The sequence below is a fragment of the Schistocerca gregaria genome, chromosome 8 (assembly GCF_023897955.1).
Source record: "Schistocerca gregaria isolate iqSchGreg1 chromosome 8, iqSchGreg1.2, whole genome shotgun sequence".
NCBI lineage: Eukaryota > Metazoa > Arthropoda > Insecta > Orthoptera > Acrididae > Schistocerca > Schistocerca gregaria.
Genome location: NC_064927.1, coordinates 155,585,031 through 155,597,927, shown reverse-complemented (window position 1 = coordinate 155,597,927; position 12,897 = coordinate 155,585,031). Strand labels below are relative to the sequence as shown.

The 12,897-nt window shown below is 41.8% G+C and overlaps 2 protein-coding genes across 2 annotated transcripts in view; one reads left to right on the top strand and one right to left on the bottom strand.

Annotated features, from left to right (window-relative positions):
• Positions 1 to 12,897, bottom strand: part of LOC126284273 (uncharacterized) — a 626,414-nt gene that overhangs the window by 189,365 nt on the left and 424,152 nt on the right. The window lies entirely within an intron of this gene.
• The window catches only part of LOC126284275 (superoxide dismutase [Cu-Zn]-like), a 131,534-nt gene continuing 122,828 nt past the window's right edge, over positions 4,192 to 12,897 (top strand). The window contains exon 1 of the mRNA XM_049983091.1: positions 4,192 to 4,303. Within this exon, the coding sequence (XP_049839048.1) occupies positions 4,284 to 4,303 (20 nt within the window). The 5' untranslated portion in view covers positions 4,192 to 4,283. The remainder of the gene's footprint in view (positions 4,304 to 12,897) is intronic.

Here is a 12,897-nt window from a genome sequence, read left to right as displayed (position 1 = left end):
TAGACATATACCGTAACATCAAAGATACATTGTAATGAGCGATTCAGCAACCTACGCCACCTTTGGTTTAATAACTCAGCGCTCACAAGGAGATAAATTGCTCCTATTACCAGACTGAGAGCAGGTCACGTGAATACTGATAAAACGGGACAGTTGCTAAAATTAATTACCTCTCCAATTACGAATCCTGCCACACTGTCTAGGACATTGTGTAAGTACGCTGTTTAGGTTTTTATGTTGGTGGCGCCACGTAGTGCTCTGTATGAAAATCGCCGACTGCGCTGCGTGCAGTCTGTGGCTGGCTGGACTCATTGTTGTAATATTCACTAGTGTAGTGTTGGGCAGTTCGATGTGAACAGCGCGTAGCGTCAGGCAGTTGGAGATGAGTCGCAAGCAGTGGCGGATGTGGGGAGAGAGATGCCAGAGTTCTGAGAAGTTACTATGAGCGGAAGATCTGGACGTGTGTCCATCAGAAAAAGGAAATTTGTCAAAATAAATGTCAAGAATTTATATATATGTTATGACTTTTGAACGCTATTGAGGTAAATACATTGTCTTTTCTCTATCAAAATCTTTCATTTGCTATCAGTAGTTAGTACCTTCAGTAGTTAGAATCTTTTATTTATCTGGCAGTAGTGGCGCTCGCTGTATTGCGCTAGTTCGAGTAACGAAGATTTTTGTGAGGTAAGTGATTCATGTACGGTATAGGTTATTGTTAGTCAGGGCCATTCCTTTGTAGGGATTTTTGAAAGTCAGACTGCGTTGTGCTAAAAATATTGTGTGTCAGTTTAGTGATGATCAGAGTAAGTAAAGAGAGAACCGTCTAGTACGCTCAGGTTTGCTCAGCCGTTTGAAAATCAAATAACGTAAGAGTTTCTTCAGCATTGTCATTCTTTACATTCAAAGGAGAAGTTTCAATTGTACATATACTACATAATGTGATAAATATGTACAGTCATCCAACGACAGTTCCACTGCACAGTAGTTTAACTTAGAGGCTATTTTCCTTTTAGAGTTGCTCTTATAGGCTCATCGCCAAATGAATTTGCCATTTCATCCGTCTTGGTAAAAAAAGTAACTTTAAAATTGAGCACCTTCTCTTATTTTCCTTACTTAAATATTTATAATTGGATTTTACAAAATTTCGTCATTTTTATTGTAATGGTGCAGTCATTCTAATGTACCTTGTTGACTATTTATATCATTCAATAATGTTTCTATATAGTTTCTATATAGTAGGAGAATATGAATTGGGGCTAAGAAATGACAGAGGAAGCCGACTGGTAGAATTTTGCACAGAGCATAACTTAATCATAGCTAACACTTGGTTCAAGAATCACAAAAGAAAGGTTGTATACGTGGAAAAAGCCTGGATATACTGACAGGTTTCAGATAGATTATATAATGGTAGCACGGAGACTTAGGAACCAGGTTTTAAATTGTAAGGCATTTCCAAGGGCAGATGTGGACTCTGACCACAATCTATTGGTTAAGAACTGTAGATTAAAACTGAAGAAACTGCAAAAAGTTGGGAATTTAAGGAGATGGAACCTGGATAAACTGACTAAACCAGGGGGAGCATAAGGGAACAATTGACAGGAATGGGGGAAAGAAATACAGTAGAAGAAGAATGGGTAGCTTTGAGAGATGAAGTAGTGAAGGCAGCAGAGGATCAAGTAGGTAAAAAGACGAGGGCTAGTAGAAATCCTTGGGTAACAGAAGCGATATTGAATTTAATTGATGAAAGGAGAAAATATAAAAATGCAGCAAATGAAGCAGGCAAAAAGGAGTACAAACGTTTCAAAAATGAGATCGACAGGAAGTGCAAAATGGCTAAGCAGGGATGGCTAGAGGACAAATGTAAAGATGTAGAGGCTTATCTCACAAGGGGTAAGGTAGATACTGCCTACAGGAAAAATAAAGAGACCTTTGGAGAAAAGAGAACCACTTGTATGAATATCAAGAGCTCAGATGGGAACCCAGTACTAAGCAAAGAAGGGAAAGCAGAAAGGTGGAAGGAGTATATAGAGGGTCTATACAAGGGCAATGTACGTGAGAACAATATTATGGAAATGGAAGAGGATGTAGATGAAGATAAAATCGGAGATACGATACTGCGTGATGAGTTTGACAGAGCACTGAAAGACCTGAGTCGAAACATGGACCCGGGAGTAGAGAACATTCCATTAGAACGACTGACGGCCTTAGGAGAGCCGGTCCTGACAAAACTCTACCATCTGGTGAGCAAGATGTATGAGACAGGCCAAATACCCTCAGACGTCAAGAAGAATATAATAATTCCAATCCCAAAGGTGCTGACAGATGTGAAAATTACCGAACAATCAGTTTAATAAGTCACGGATGCAAAATACTAACGGGAATTATTTACAGAAGAATGGAAAAACTGGTAGAAGCCGACCTCGGGGAAGATCAGTTTGGATTCCGTAGAAATGTTGGAACACGTGATGAAATACTGACCCTACGACTTATCTTAGGAGCTAGATTAAGGAAAGGCAAACCTACGTTTCTAGCATTTGTAGACTTAGAGAAAGCTTTTGACAATGTTGACTGGAATGTTCTCTTTCAAATTCCGAAGGTGGCAGGGGTAAAATACAGGGAACGAAAGGCTATTTACAATTTATATAGGAACCAGATGGCAGTTGTAAGAGTCGAGGGGCATGAAGGGGAAGCAGCGGTTGCCAAGGGAGTGAGACAGGGTTGTAGCCTCTCCCTGATGTTATACAATCTGTATACTGAGCAAGCAGTGAAGGAAACAAAACAAAAATTCGGAGTTGGTATTAAAATCCATGGAGAAGAAATAAAAACTTTGAGGTTCGCCGATGACATTGTAATTCTGTCAGAGACAGCAAAGGACTTGGAAGGAGGATATAAGATGAACATCAACAGCAGCAAAATGAGGATAATGGAATGTAGTCGAGTTAACTCGGGTGATGGTGAGGAAATTAGATTAGAAAATGAGACACTTAAAGTAGTAAAGGAGTTTTGCTATTTGGGGAGCAAAATAACTGATGATGGTCGTAGTAGAGAGGATATAAAATGTAGACTGGCAATGGCAAGGAAAGCCTTTCTGAAGAAGAGAAATTTGTTAACATCGAGTTTTGATTTAAGTGTCAGGAGGTCGTTTCTGTAAGTATTTGTATGGAGTGTAGTCATGTATGGAAGTGAAACATGGACGATAACTAGTTTGGACACTAAGAGAATAGAAGCTTTCGAAATGTGGTGCTACAGAAGAATGCTGAAGATTAGATGGGTAGATCACATAACTAATGAGGAGGTTTTGAATAGGATTGGGGAGAAGAGAAGTTTGTTCAAATGGTTCAAATGGCTCTGAGCACTATGGGACTCAACTGCTGTGGTCATTAGTCCCCTAGAACTTAGAACTACTTAAACCCAACTAACCTAAGGACATCATACACATCCATGCCCGAGGCAGGATTCGAACCTGCGACTGTAGCAGTCGCACGGTTCTGGACTGCGCGAGAGAAGTTTGTGGCACAACTTGACTAGAAGAAGGGATCGGTTGGTAGGACATGTTCTGAGGCATCAAGGGATCACCAGTTTAGTATTGGAGGGCAGCGTGGAGGGTAAAAATCGTAGAGGGAGACCAAGAGATGAGTACACTAAACAGATACAGAAGGATGTAGGTTGCAGTAGGTACTGGGAGATGAAGAAGCTTGCACAGGATAGAGTAGCATGGAGAGCTGCATCAAACCAGGCTCAGAACTGAAGACCCAACAACAACAACATAGTAATGAAGTCGAACCAATATTCTGTTTGCTTCTTTATGTGAATAACTGAATCTGATGAAATGCTTTCTGTCTAAAAATAAACAAAATAAAATAAAAAAAAGTTGTCCTATTGAAAAGTATAAAGTTAATTTAGTTTCCTCCACTTTCCAGTGGGTTCTATACATTGTGAGGTTCGACATCCGAGTATTTTCGAGGAAAGGGGCTGGCTCATCCCTGGTGCAATAGAGACTTGCAAAGTGCATCGCAATCTGTACACGAACAACTGCGATAATAGGGTTGCGTGTGTGCTAGCAGACATGAGTGGCGGCAGCTGTAGCAGTCTGGACGACCTTGAGGCCAAGCCGGTGACTCAGGAAGACCGCAGGCTGAGGGGAGCAGAGTGGGGGCCTCCACTTTCACCGCCGGCCGGTTGTCTTCAGGACGAAGAGCCGGCGGTTCGGGCACTCTCAGTCCAGACTCACAGCTGCGACCGTCCACCTCGACATCTGCAGACTCGAGAACTCGCCGACCACCATGGCAGCTTATGGAAGCGCGTGAGTTGAGGATGGATTACTAGCACATGCGTCTTTCCCCGCAACACGATTCCTGTGCCCAGGAGAATTCGGAGTGTCTTGTCAACATTTCAGTCCCAAAGGGCGGCTTATGTCACGAGTTACTGATGGGACCCGAGGCATTTGGATAGCAATAGGAAAATGGGCATTTCACTAGTTCATTCAATGACAGACCTTCAAATGGCTGAACATGTCTTTTTGTTCTTTGTTTACTTTGCCATTGGGGTTTTGTTATCAGTGGATCGGTGTCCACTAGTCTGCTGGTAAAGACCTTTCAGTAGAGCTCTTCAGCTCTCTCTGCGCTCGTATACTTCAGTCATTGCGCATAATATGGGGAGTCCAGAAACCGTCTAAAAAGCTTGTAAGGGTGTACCGTGGCAGGTTGTGTTGAGAAATAATTGTTAAGAAAAAAAATCGATACGCTGCGTCGTTTCCGAGTTAATTAGTATTGTAGTTAACCCATCAGGAGGTTGCTCGTAGCAAATTCATGTGGCCCGCATGATACAGTTAGTGTCAGTTCTTCTCATTGTATTGTAGATGATAGCCCACAAGACTGCTCAGCATTTGGCAGTCCAATTTCTGTATGGCTGTCTGGTTCGATTTTGGGAAACCAAACAAAGAGTACGTCCATGCCCAATTTTTGTATCGCTCTCTTGTTCGGTTTTAGGAAACCAAACGAAGAACGCGTTTGGTGACACCGTCTGTGGCGGGCCACCTGTATTTCCAGGAGCAACGGCCTGATGGCTAACTTCTATGTTAATGAACTCGGAAACGGCGAAACGTATCGAATTTTTTCCGTAAGTTGTCCCACCTCCCCTGCAACATCCTTACAAATTTTCAGACTGTTTCTCATCACCCTGTATGTGGTTATGCTCATTCGCATCTGCCTATTACACAAATAACTGTTGTTTACAAAGGCCCAAAAATGTTTTAGAACATTTGATGAGAACTAATTATTCTACCGAATTAAGCCTAAAAGAAGTATATGTTTGTTGTGATTATCACCTTGAATTTTGCATTGTTAGGTTCTGTTGAACCCTGTTTACATTATTCATGCGTAGCTTGTCATTAGCAACTAAATGATGTTATTGTGAGCCTGGTGGCGAATTTTGTGGAACTCCACTCTAAGTTATCTCAAGTTATCGCAAAATACAGTAGCGTAAAAAGAGAAATTAAGTTTATAGATATATTAATTTGATTACTCTCAAGCCAAACTTACAATAACATCATTTAATTGCAGATGATAAGCTACTGTTATGTAAGACTGTAAAGATGGTCACACAGGACCGAACAATGTGGAAAATAAGGTAACAATCACGACAGAAGTAACTGGTTTTAGCCCTGCTCCGTTAGAATAATTACTACTTAAACGTGTTTGCATTTTACAGAATTAAATGCAAGTACCCACTGATGATGACACAAAGCTGCAAATCATGTTTGGACGTTTATAAACAGCTGTTGTCTGCAGACCTGAATTCCCAAAATTTAATCTGCAAACACAGCTGCTGCTAGAGCTTCAGTATCAAACGATGACTAATACGTATGGTGTTTCTACACTCATATTATTAACTGCTTAGTGTGTATAGAGGATGCCGGGCTCAGAAACATGTAAACCAATAATGGTATATTGGGTAAAGAATGTGTAACCAACTAATATGGTAAGAACTTAGAGTTCTAATCGTTTTGTTAACAGTGGATCGCTAAGTTGAACATCACTGGTAACCGACACCGAGTGTGTAATCTGAAGGTACATATAAGGTAAAGGATTGTATATTCGCGATAGATTTACATTCACAACTTTTTTTCGCTCTCTAGCATGGAAGCATTTCACCCTGTTGTATACATCACATTAACAGGACCAACTACAAATATCAATTTTTATATGACAAGTTCAAGTCGAATTTTAAATGATGATTAAGTACCACAAACACTAGTGGGTAATTTCATGATGTGGGTAGGTAATTTCGTGATAGGTGTAAGGTAATTTTGTTATTTTTTTTGCCGCGCGGAGTAGCCGCGCGGTCTTGGGCGACTTGTCACGGTTCGTGTGGCTCCCCCCTCTCGGAGGTTTGAATCCTCCCTTGGGCATGGGTGTGTGTATTGCCCCTAGCATAAGTTAATTTAAGTTGGATTAAGTAGTGTGTAAGCTTAGGGACCGATGACCTCAGAAGTTTTGTCTCATAGGACTTACCACAAATCTCCAAATCTGTGTGATTGTTGTAAGATTATAAGTAGAGTGCAACTAAGTCAACAATATCTGCAAACAACGATGTCCCACAAGACTACAGCCCATAGTGGTCCATTGCCCCTCCAACAGGTGTGACCGCAAGTAGTTAACAAAAAAATTTCACGAAATTACCTTCACCACGAAGATACCTTCCTTTACCCTACTATATGATCGGTGGCAAAAAATTATACAGACACGCTAGTCAACACTTCTGTGATATTTTCTACATTTTGTCTTTTCTTTTAGTATATTCTGCTCTTAAATACAAAGAAAGTATTTTGAGATAGGTAACTTCGTGATATGCAGAAACGAAAAAATGTTTACATGAATGAACGCGAAGCCAATCAGTTTTGCTAAGTACGCTGTTTTCATAAAGTTCAAAGAATCCGAGCTGTAGCGCATAACTGTGGGCAGCGTGTAATCTTTATCTTTACAAACTCTCAGCTAAGAATTTCCTTCCAGAAGTTAAGCAGTAGCCTTTGTCACGAAAATAACAAAACTAAGCGCAATCCATAACGAATTAGCAACAGTCTTGGCTAAGAAAATGATACGCTGTTTTTACTATTACCTTGACTGATCACCTCAAATTTTTATAAATATAGCATATATTTTTACAATTATTGAATCTTACAGCGAACGACACGTCAGCTAAGTCAACAATATCTCATGCTGCCAGCAATGATGTCCCAAGGAACTACAAACCGTGGTCGTACGCTAACCTCCAACAGGCGTAGTCGCACGTTACAGCGACTTAAGAAAATCACGAAATTACCAGTGTCACGAAAACACCTTCCTTTATCTTGCGCTCCACTGTCCACTGTTCAGTGCATGACAGACGATATTTTCTACCGAAATTAGCTATTTTACGCCCCATTTCACTCGCCTTTGAAGTGACGGAAAAACGATTATCTATGCCTCTCTGTGTGCTCTCTGGTATCTCTTATTTAATTGTTACGCTTCCCAAGCATGAAACACGACGGAAGCAGCGGAACTGTGGCGAGGTTTTTCATCGAATAAGAGTCCTCTGAATGTGCAACAGAGTTTCACAGTAACAATTCCACCTTCCTTGTACATATTCTCATTTACTTCCTCTGGGCATCGATGTTACATTTTCGTATCGAATGTACTCAGCTCACAGAGTCCTAGTAACGTTTTTTTGAATTCGAAGTCTGGTGACATACTCACTTGACCACGACTGTGAAGGCTGCAGCAGTGTCTAGGATAAGTCGTCCTAACGTCTTGTGTGTTGTTTCCTTTGTAAGTGACTTTCACTTACTTGGCCAGCATCCTTACGACAAACCTATATCTTCCGTTCACCTTCCCCACGTGTTCGATTTCAATCACTTCTTATTGTTGTCCTCATATATTTAATCGCTATGACTGGTTTCAAAAGTTTACCACTAATTTTGAAGTCAGATACTACCGAAAATGGAGTGAATGGAAACAGCTTTCAGTTATAAAAGAAAAAATTGGCCATGTACTAAGGAATCGTGCACTGAAGGTTCCTGACAAAATTACGTATATTGAAAGTTTATCCATACTGGGAATCGAGAGTATTAACGATTTTTGCCCTTTATAGACATCGATACTAGCAAGATAATTGTCCCAGGGATTCCAAGACTTTCGAAATTGTTTTACTTTCAAGTTTGAAGTCGGATAACAGATGACAAAAGCAATATTTTTTTCGTGTGATATAATTACAAATTATCAATTTAGGATTTTTCCCTTTACTTGTACTGTGGAATCTTTCTTCTTGCCATATGTTATGATTCTAGGTTAACGGGAAGCACACTACGGGTTTTGATGAGTGGGCTTCCGAGTATCAAAATACGTGACTTAAATGGCCGTACGTTTTGATTTCAGTGACTTAGAAGTTTAAAATTTTGACGTCGCCTAGGGACCAAAGAGGTTAGTACGTGACAAAAATTTGATTTTGATACGCAAAACTACTTCAAATAAAAACGGCCTTAACAAACAGACAGACAAATAGAGGGTTAAAAAATGACAAAATGTAATTTTTCAAGTTATGTAATTAGAAATTAAAATATTTTCGGATTTTTCCCTTTACGTATACTGCGAAACTTTGATTCTTGCCAAATTGGACGATTTAGGTCAACAGGGAGCAGCCTGTAGCTTTTGATCAGTGAGTTTTCTTTGGTACGTCTCGAAAAGAGTTCTTAACAGTCGGACACACACACACACACACACACACACACACACACACACACACACACACACACACACAGACAACAAAGCGATTCTGTAATGGCTCCATTTCTACAGATTGAGGCACGAAATCCTCAAAATGGATAATTTAATAAAATATATATGAATATCAGATCTTGTGCTTAACTTAAAACTTATGATTAGATTTGGGACCTTCTTTTATAACATCAATAACCTTTAGCTTACAGTAGATTTGAAGACTTGGGAGTTCATCATTCAGTTCCTTCAGCTCTTCTGGAAGCCTGTTAAAATTGAAACCTACTGAACAGTGCATACCTTTCCGTACAATGATTAAGAAACTGTTAAGCATGTGCATATCGTTCTTTCGTCCACTGTTCACTGAATGTGTTGTAGGTTCTTCTGTGTGAGTCAGCATTGTCAACAACAAAGCCCTTGATGGATGTATATACAGGGATGGAAGAGTTTCAGTTCCGAGACAACTAAACAACAGCCAACTGATGTTGCAGATCTACCTGGCCCCTCTTTCTGGGATAAGAATGTTTTTCGTGACTGTACAGAGCTGCCCCAAAATATGACACCATAGGAGATAATAGAGCGAAAGTAAACAGCGTCAACAAGTCTGCACGTTTGAGTGTCAGAAACAGTGGAGGTTATTCCCGTAATGAAGATTTCAGCATTCAGTTGTTTCTTGCACAAGATGTTGAAAGTGATGAAGTATAAGCGCGGCGACAGCGCGACGTTTTGCCAAGGACTGTAAACGGAACTTATGTCACCCCCATTGTTCAAGTCTTTCGCGGACAACATGTTCCGCTCCTTTGCCGTACATACCTGTGCCTCGCATAATCGAATTGTGGCTAGCCGGATAAACATGTCCATGAGACCCCCCCCCCCCTCCCTCCCTTGGGAGACTTTTGATTCGTATCAATCCCCCTCTCCTCTACCAGCTTCTCGCAGCGGATAATCAAGGCTTTTTCACTTCATTAGTGACCCCACCACCTATTCTTCAAAGAATCGAACTCCGATGCTTAAAACAAGATCAGCGTCTCATTACACTGGGGCCATAGGCTAGCGTCATGCACATATACGGTTGAAACGTGTACAGAAATACAAAAGGGCAGTGCACTGGCGAAGCGGTTATTTATACTCCTGCGATTCATGTCAAAAGGTTTCCGACGTCATTATGCCCGCACAACGGCATCAGCAGACTCTTAACGCGGAATGGTAGTTGAAGCTAGACGCATGGGAGATTCCATTTCGGAAATTCAATATTCCGAGATACGCAGTGCCGAGAGTGTGCCGAGAACATAAAATTTCAGGCATTACGTTTCACCACGGACAATGCACTAGCAGACGGCCTTCACATAACGACCAAGAGAAGTGGCGATTGAATAGAGTTGTCAGTGCTGACAGACAAGCAACACTGCCTGAAAAATCTGCAGCAATCAATGTGGGACGTACGGCGAACGTATCCGTTAGGAGAGCGCGGCGAAATTGGGCGTTAATGGGCTATGGTAACAGTGCCTTTGCTAACAACCTATAGCACCTCTACTGAGCTCACAGCCATATCGGTTGGTCCCTAGACGATTGGAAAACAGTGGCCTCGTCAGATGAGTCCACGTAGCATTGACTCAACAAGTTGTCGGAAGTCCTCTGCAGAAATACAGAGCCTGCTACCTCTATAGCCGTCCATAATTGCGAAAGTGTTGAAGCTGTAGGATTTTGCGCATGAACTGACCTCTCGGTTATGTCCCATAAATGTTCCATGGAATTCACGTAGGGCGAGCTAGGTGGCCAAAACATTCGCTCGAAATGTCCGGAATCTTCCTCAAACAAATCGAAAACAGCTGCGCGTCTGGGGACATTGCGCATTGTCAGCCATAAAACTCCCACCGTTGTTGGGGAACACAAAATCCATAAATGTCTGCAAGTGGTCTCGAAATAGTCGAACATCCAGGGGACGTAGTCCATTCAATGTCAACACGGCCCACACCATTATGGAGCCAGCACCAGCTTGCACAGCGCACTGTTGACAACTTGGCTCCATGGCTTCGTGGGGTCTGCGCCGCACTCGAACCCTACCATCAGTTCTTATCAACTTAAATCGGGACTCATCAGATCAGGTCACGGTTTTCCAGTGGTCTAGGGTCCAAACGATGTTATGACGAGCCCAGGAGAGCGGCTGCTGGCGATGTCGTGCTATTAACAAAGGTACTCGCGTCGGTCGTCTGCTGCCATAGCCCATTAATGCCATTTCGCCGCACTGTCCAAAGGGATACGTTCGCCGTACGTCCCACATTGATTTCTGCGGCTATTTCACGCAGTGTTGCTTGTCTGTCACTCTTGACACTATGGATTGAAGAATATTGAAATCCCTAACGATTTCCTAAATGCAATGTCCCATGCGTCTAGCTCCAACTACCATTGCGCGTTCAAAGTCTGCTAATTCCCGTCGTGCGGCCACAATCGAGTCGGAAACATTTTCACCAGAATCACCTGAGTACAAATGACAGCTCCGCCAAGTTACTAGCATTTTATACCTTTTTTTTACGCGATACTACCGCCATCTCTATTGTGCATATCGCTATCTTATGACTCTTGTCACCTCAATGTAATGAATACAAGTAGCGGTAGTTTCTGGCAATAAATCTCTCATGTTTAACTTTACTCTGGGTTTTTCTTATTTCCAGTTCTCATTCAAGCGAGTTATCCCCTTCGATGCCTGCTATTCCAATAGGTTTACAATGATAAATTATTCCACAGATAGTGTTAGTTTCCAGCGCATTCGCTTAAAACAAACATGTTTTAACTATCTTATGACATTCCCCTTTTAACATGCAAGAAAATGTTCAGAGTTTTGTTTGGAAAGCCATAAGCACGCTTTCTTTTGTATTCACTTTACGTGCAATTTTCCATTTCAATTTCACATGTTTTTTACAAATATTATTAGGGTAGTTTTTTCAGTATGGCTCCTGACCTGACAGATCGAATCTCTTTTGGATATGATCAGTCCATCTCTGTTTTCTCAATGTACAGGTAATATTGCACAGTTCCTCAGTCACAGTCATTGGCTGACCTAATTCAGTTTGTAAATCGCGTTCCGGAGAACTACGGTTCAAAGCCACTGCCGGCCATTAGGTTTTCAGTGACTTCCCTACATCCCTCCACGCAAATGTCCCGATGGAACGTCTGAAACGGGCACGGTCGTTTTCCTTTCCCTCGTTTCGTAATTCGAGCTTGTGCTCCGTCTCTAATGAGTGTGATGTCGATGGGAAGTTAATACCTAATCTTCAAAAAATGTTCAAATGTGTGAAATCTTATGGGACTTAACTGCTAAGGTCATCAGTCTCTAAGCTTACACACTTCTTAACCTAAATTATCCTTAGGACAAACACACACACTCATGCCCGAGGGAGGACTCGAACCTCCGCCGGGACCAGCCGCACAGATCTAATCTTCAAATGGCTCTAAGCACTATGGGACTTAACATCTGAGGTCATCACTTCCCTAGATTTAGAACTACTGAAACCTAACTAACCTACGGATATCACACACATCCATGCCCGAGGCAGGATTCGAAACTGTCGCCGCTGCAGCAGCGCAGTTCCGGACTGAAACGCCTAGAACTACTCGGTCACAGAGGCCGGCTATCTTCCTTCCTTTGTTTTATAGATTTACTTAACACCTTTTCATTACTTCGTAAAGCGACTTTGGCGCCCAAGTAATGCTCTATATAGCACGCCGCTCAGTCATTTCTCTGTCAATATCCAAGGCCACTTACGAGTAAATCCAGTTTCGAACGCTTTAAAGTGGTAAGCCGCAGATGGTCTGCTTATTAGTACAGATTATTGAACGAGCTACTTCTGTGCTAAGACAGGATTCGTACTTCGGAGAATGACTATCTTGATATCGGTTTTTGGTGATTTTCCTCGATCACTGAAGGAGAAATCCCGGTGTTTCCGTAGAAAGGGCATGATCGATATCCTTCCCCAATTACAGCTGGTGCTCCTTGTCTAACGTCCCCATCGTCGAGAATGAAATAGAAGACAGCAATACAGCAGCGATATGGTAACTGGGAAAGTAGGAATGCGACAGGTGACGCAAAAACCTCCACGGAACTAGCGAAAGGTCGTCCGGTAGGCCATACCAGATGGGACAAAAACAT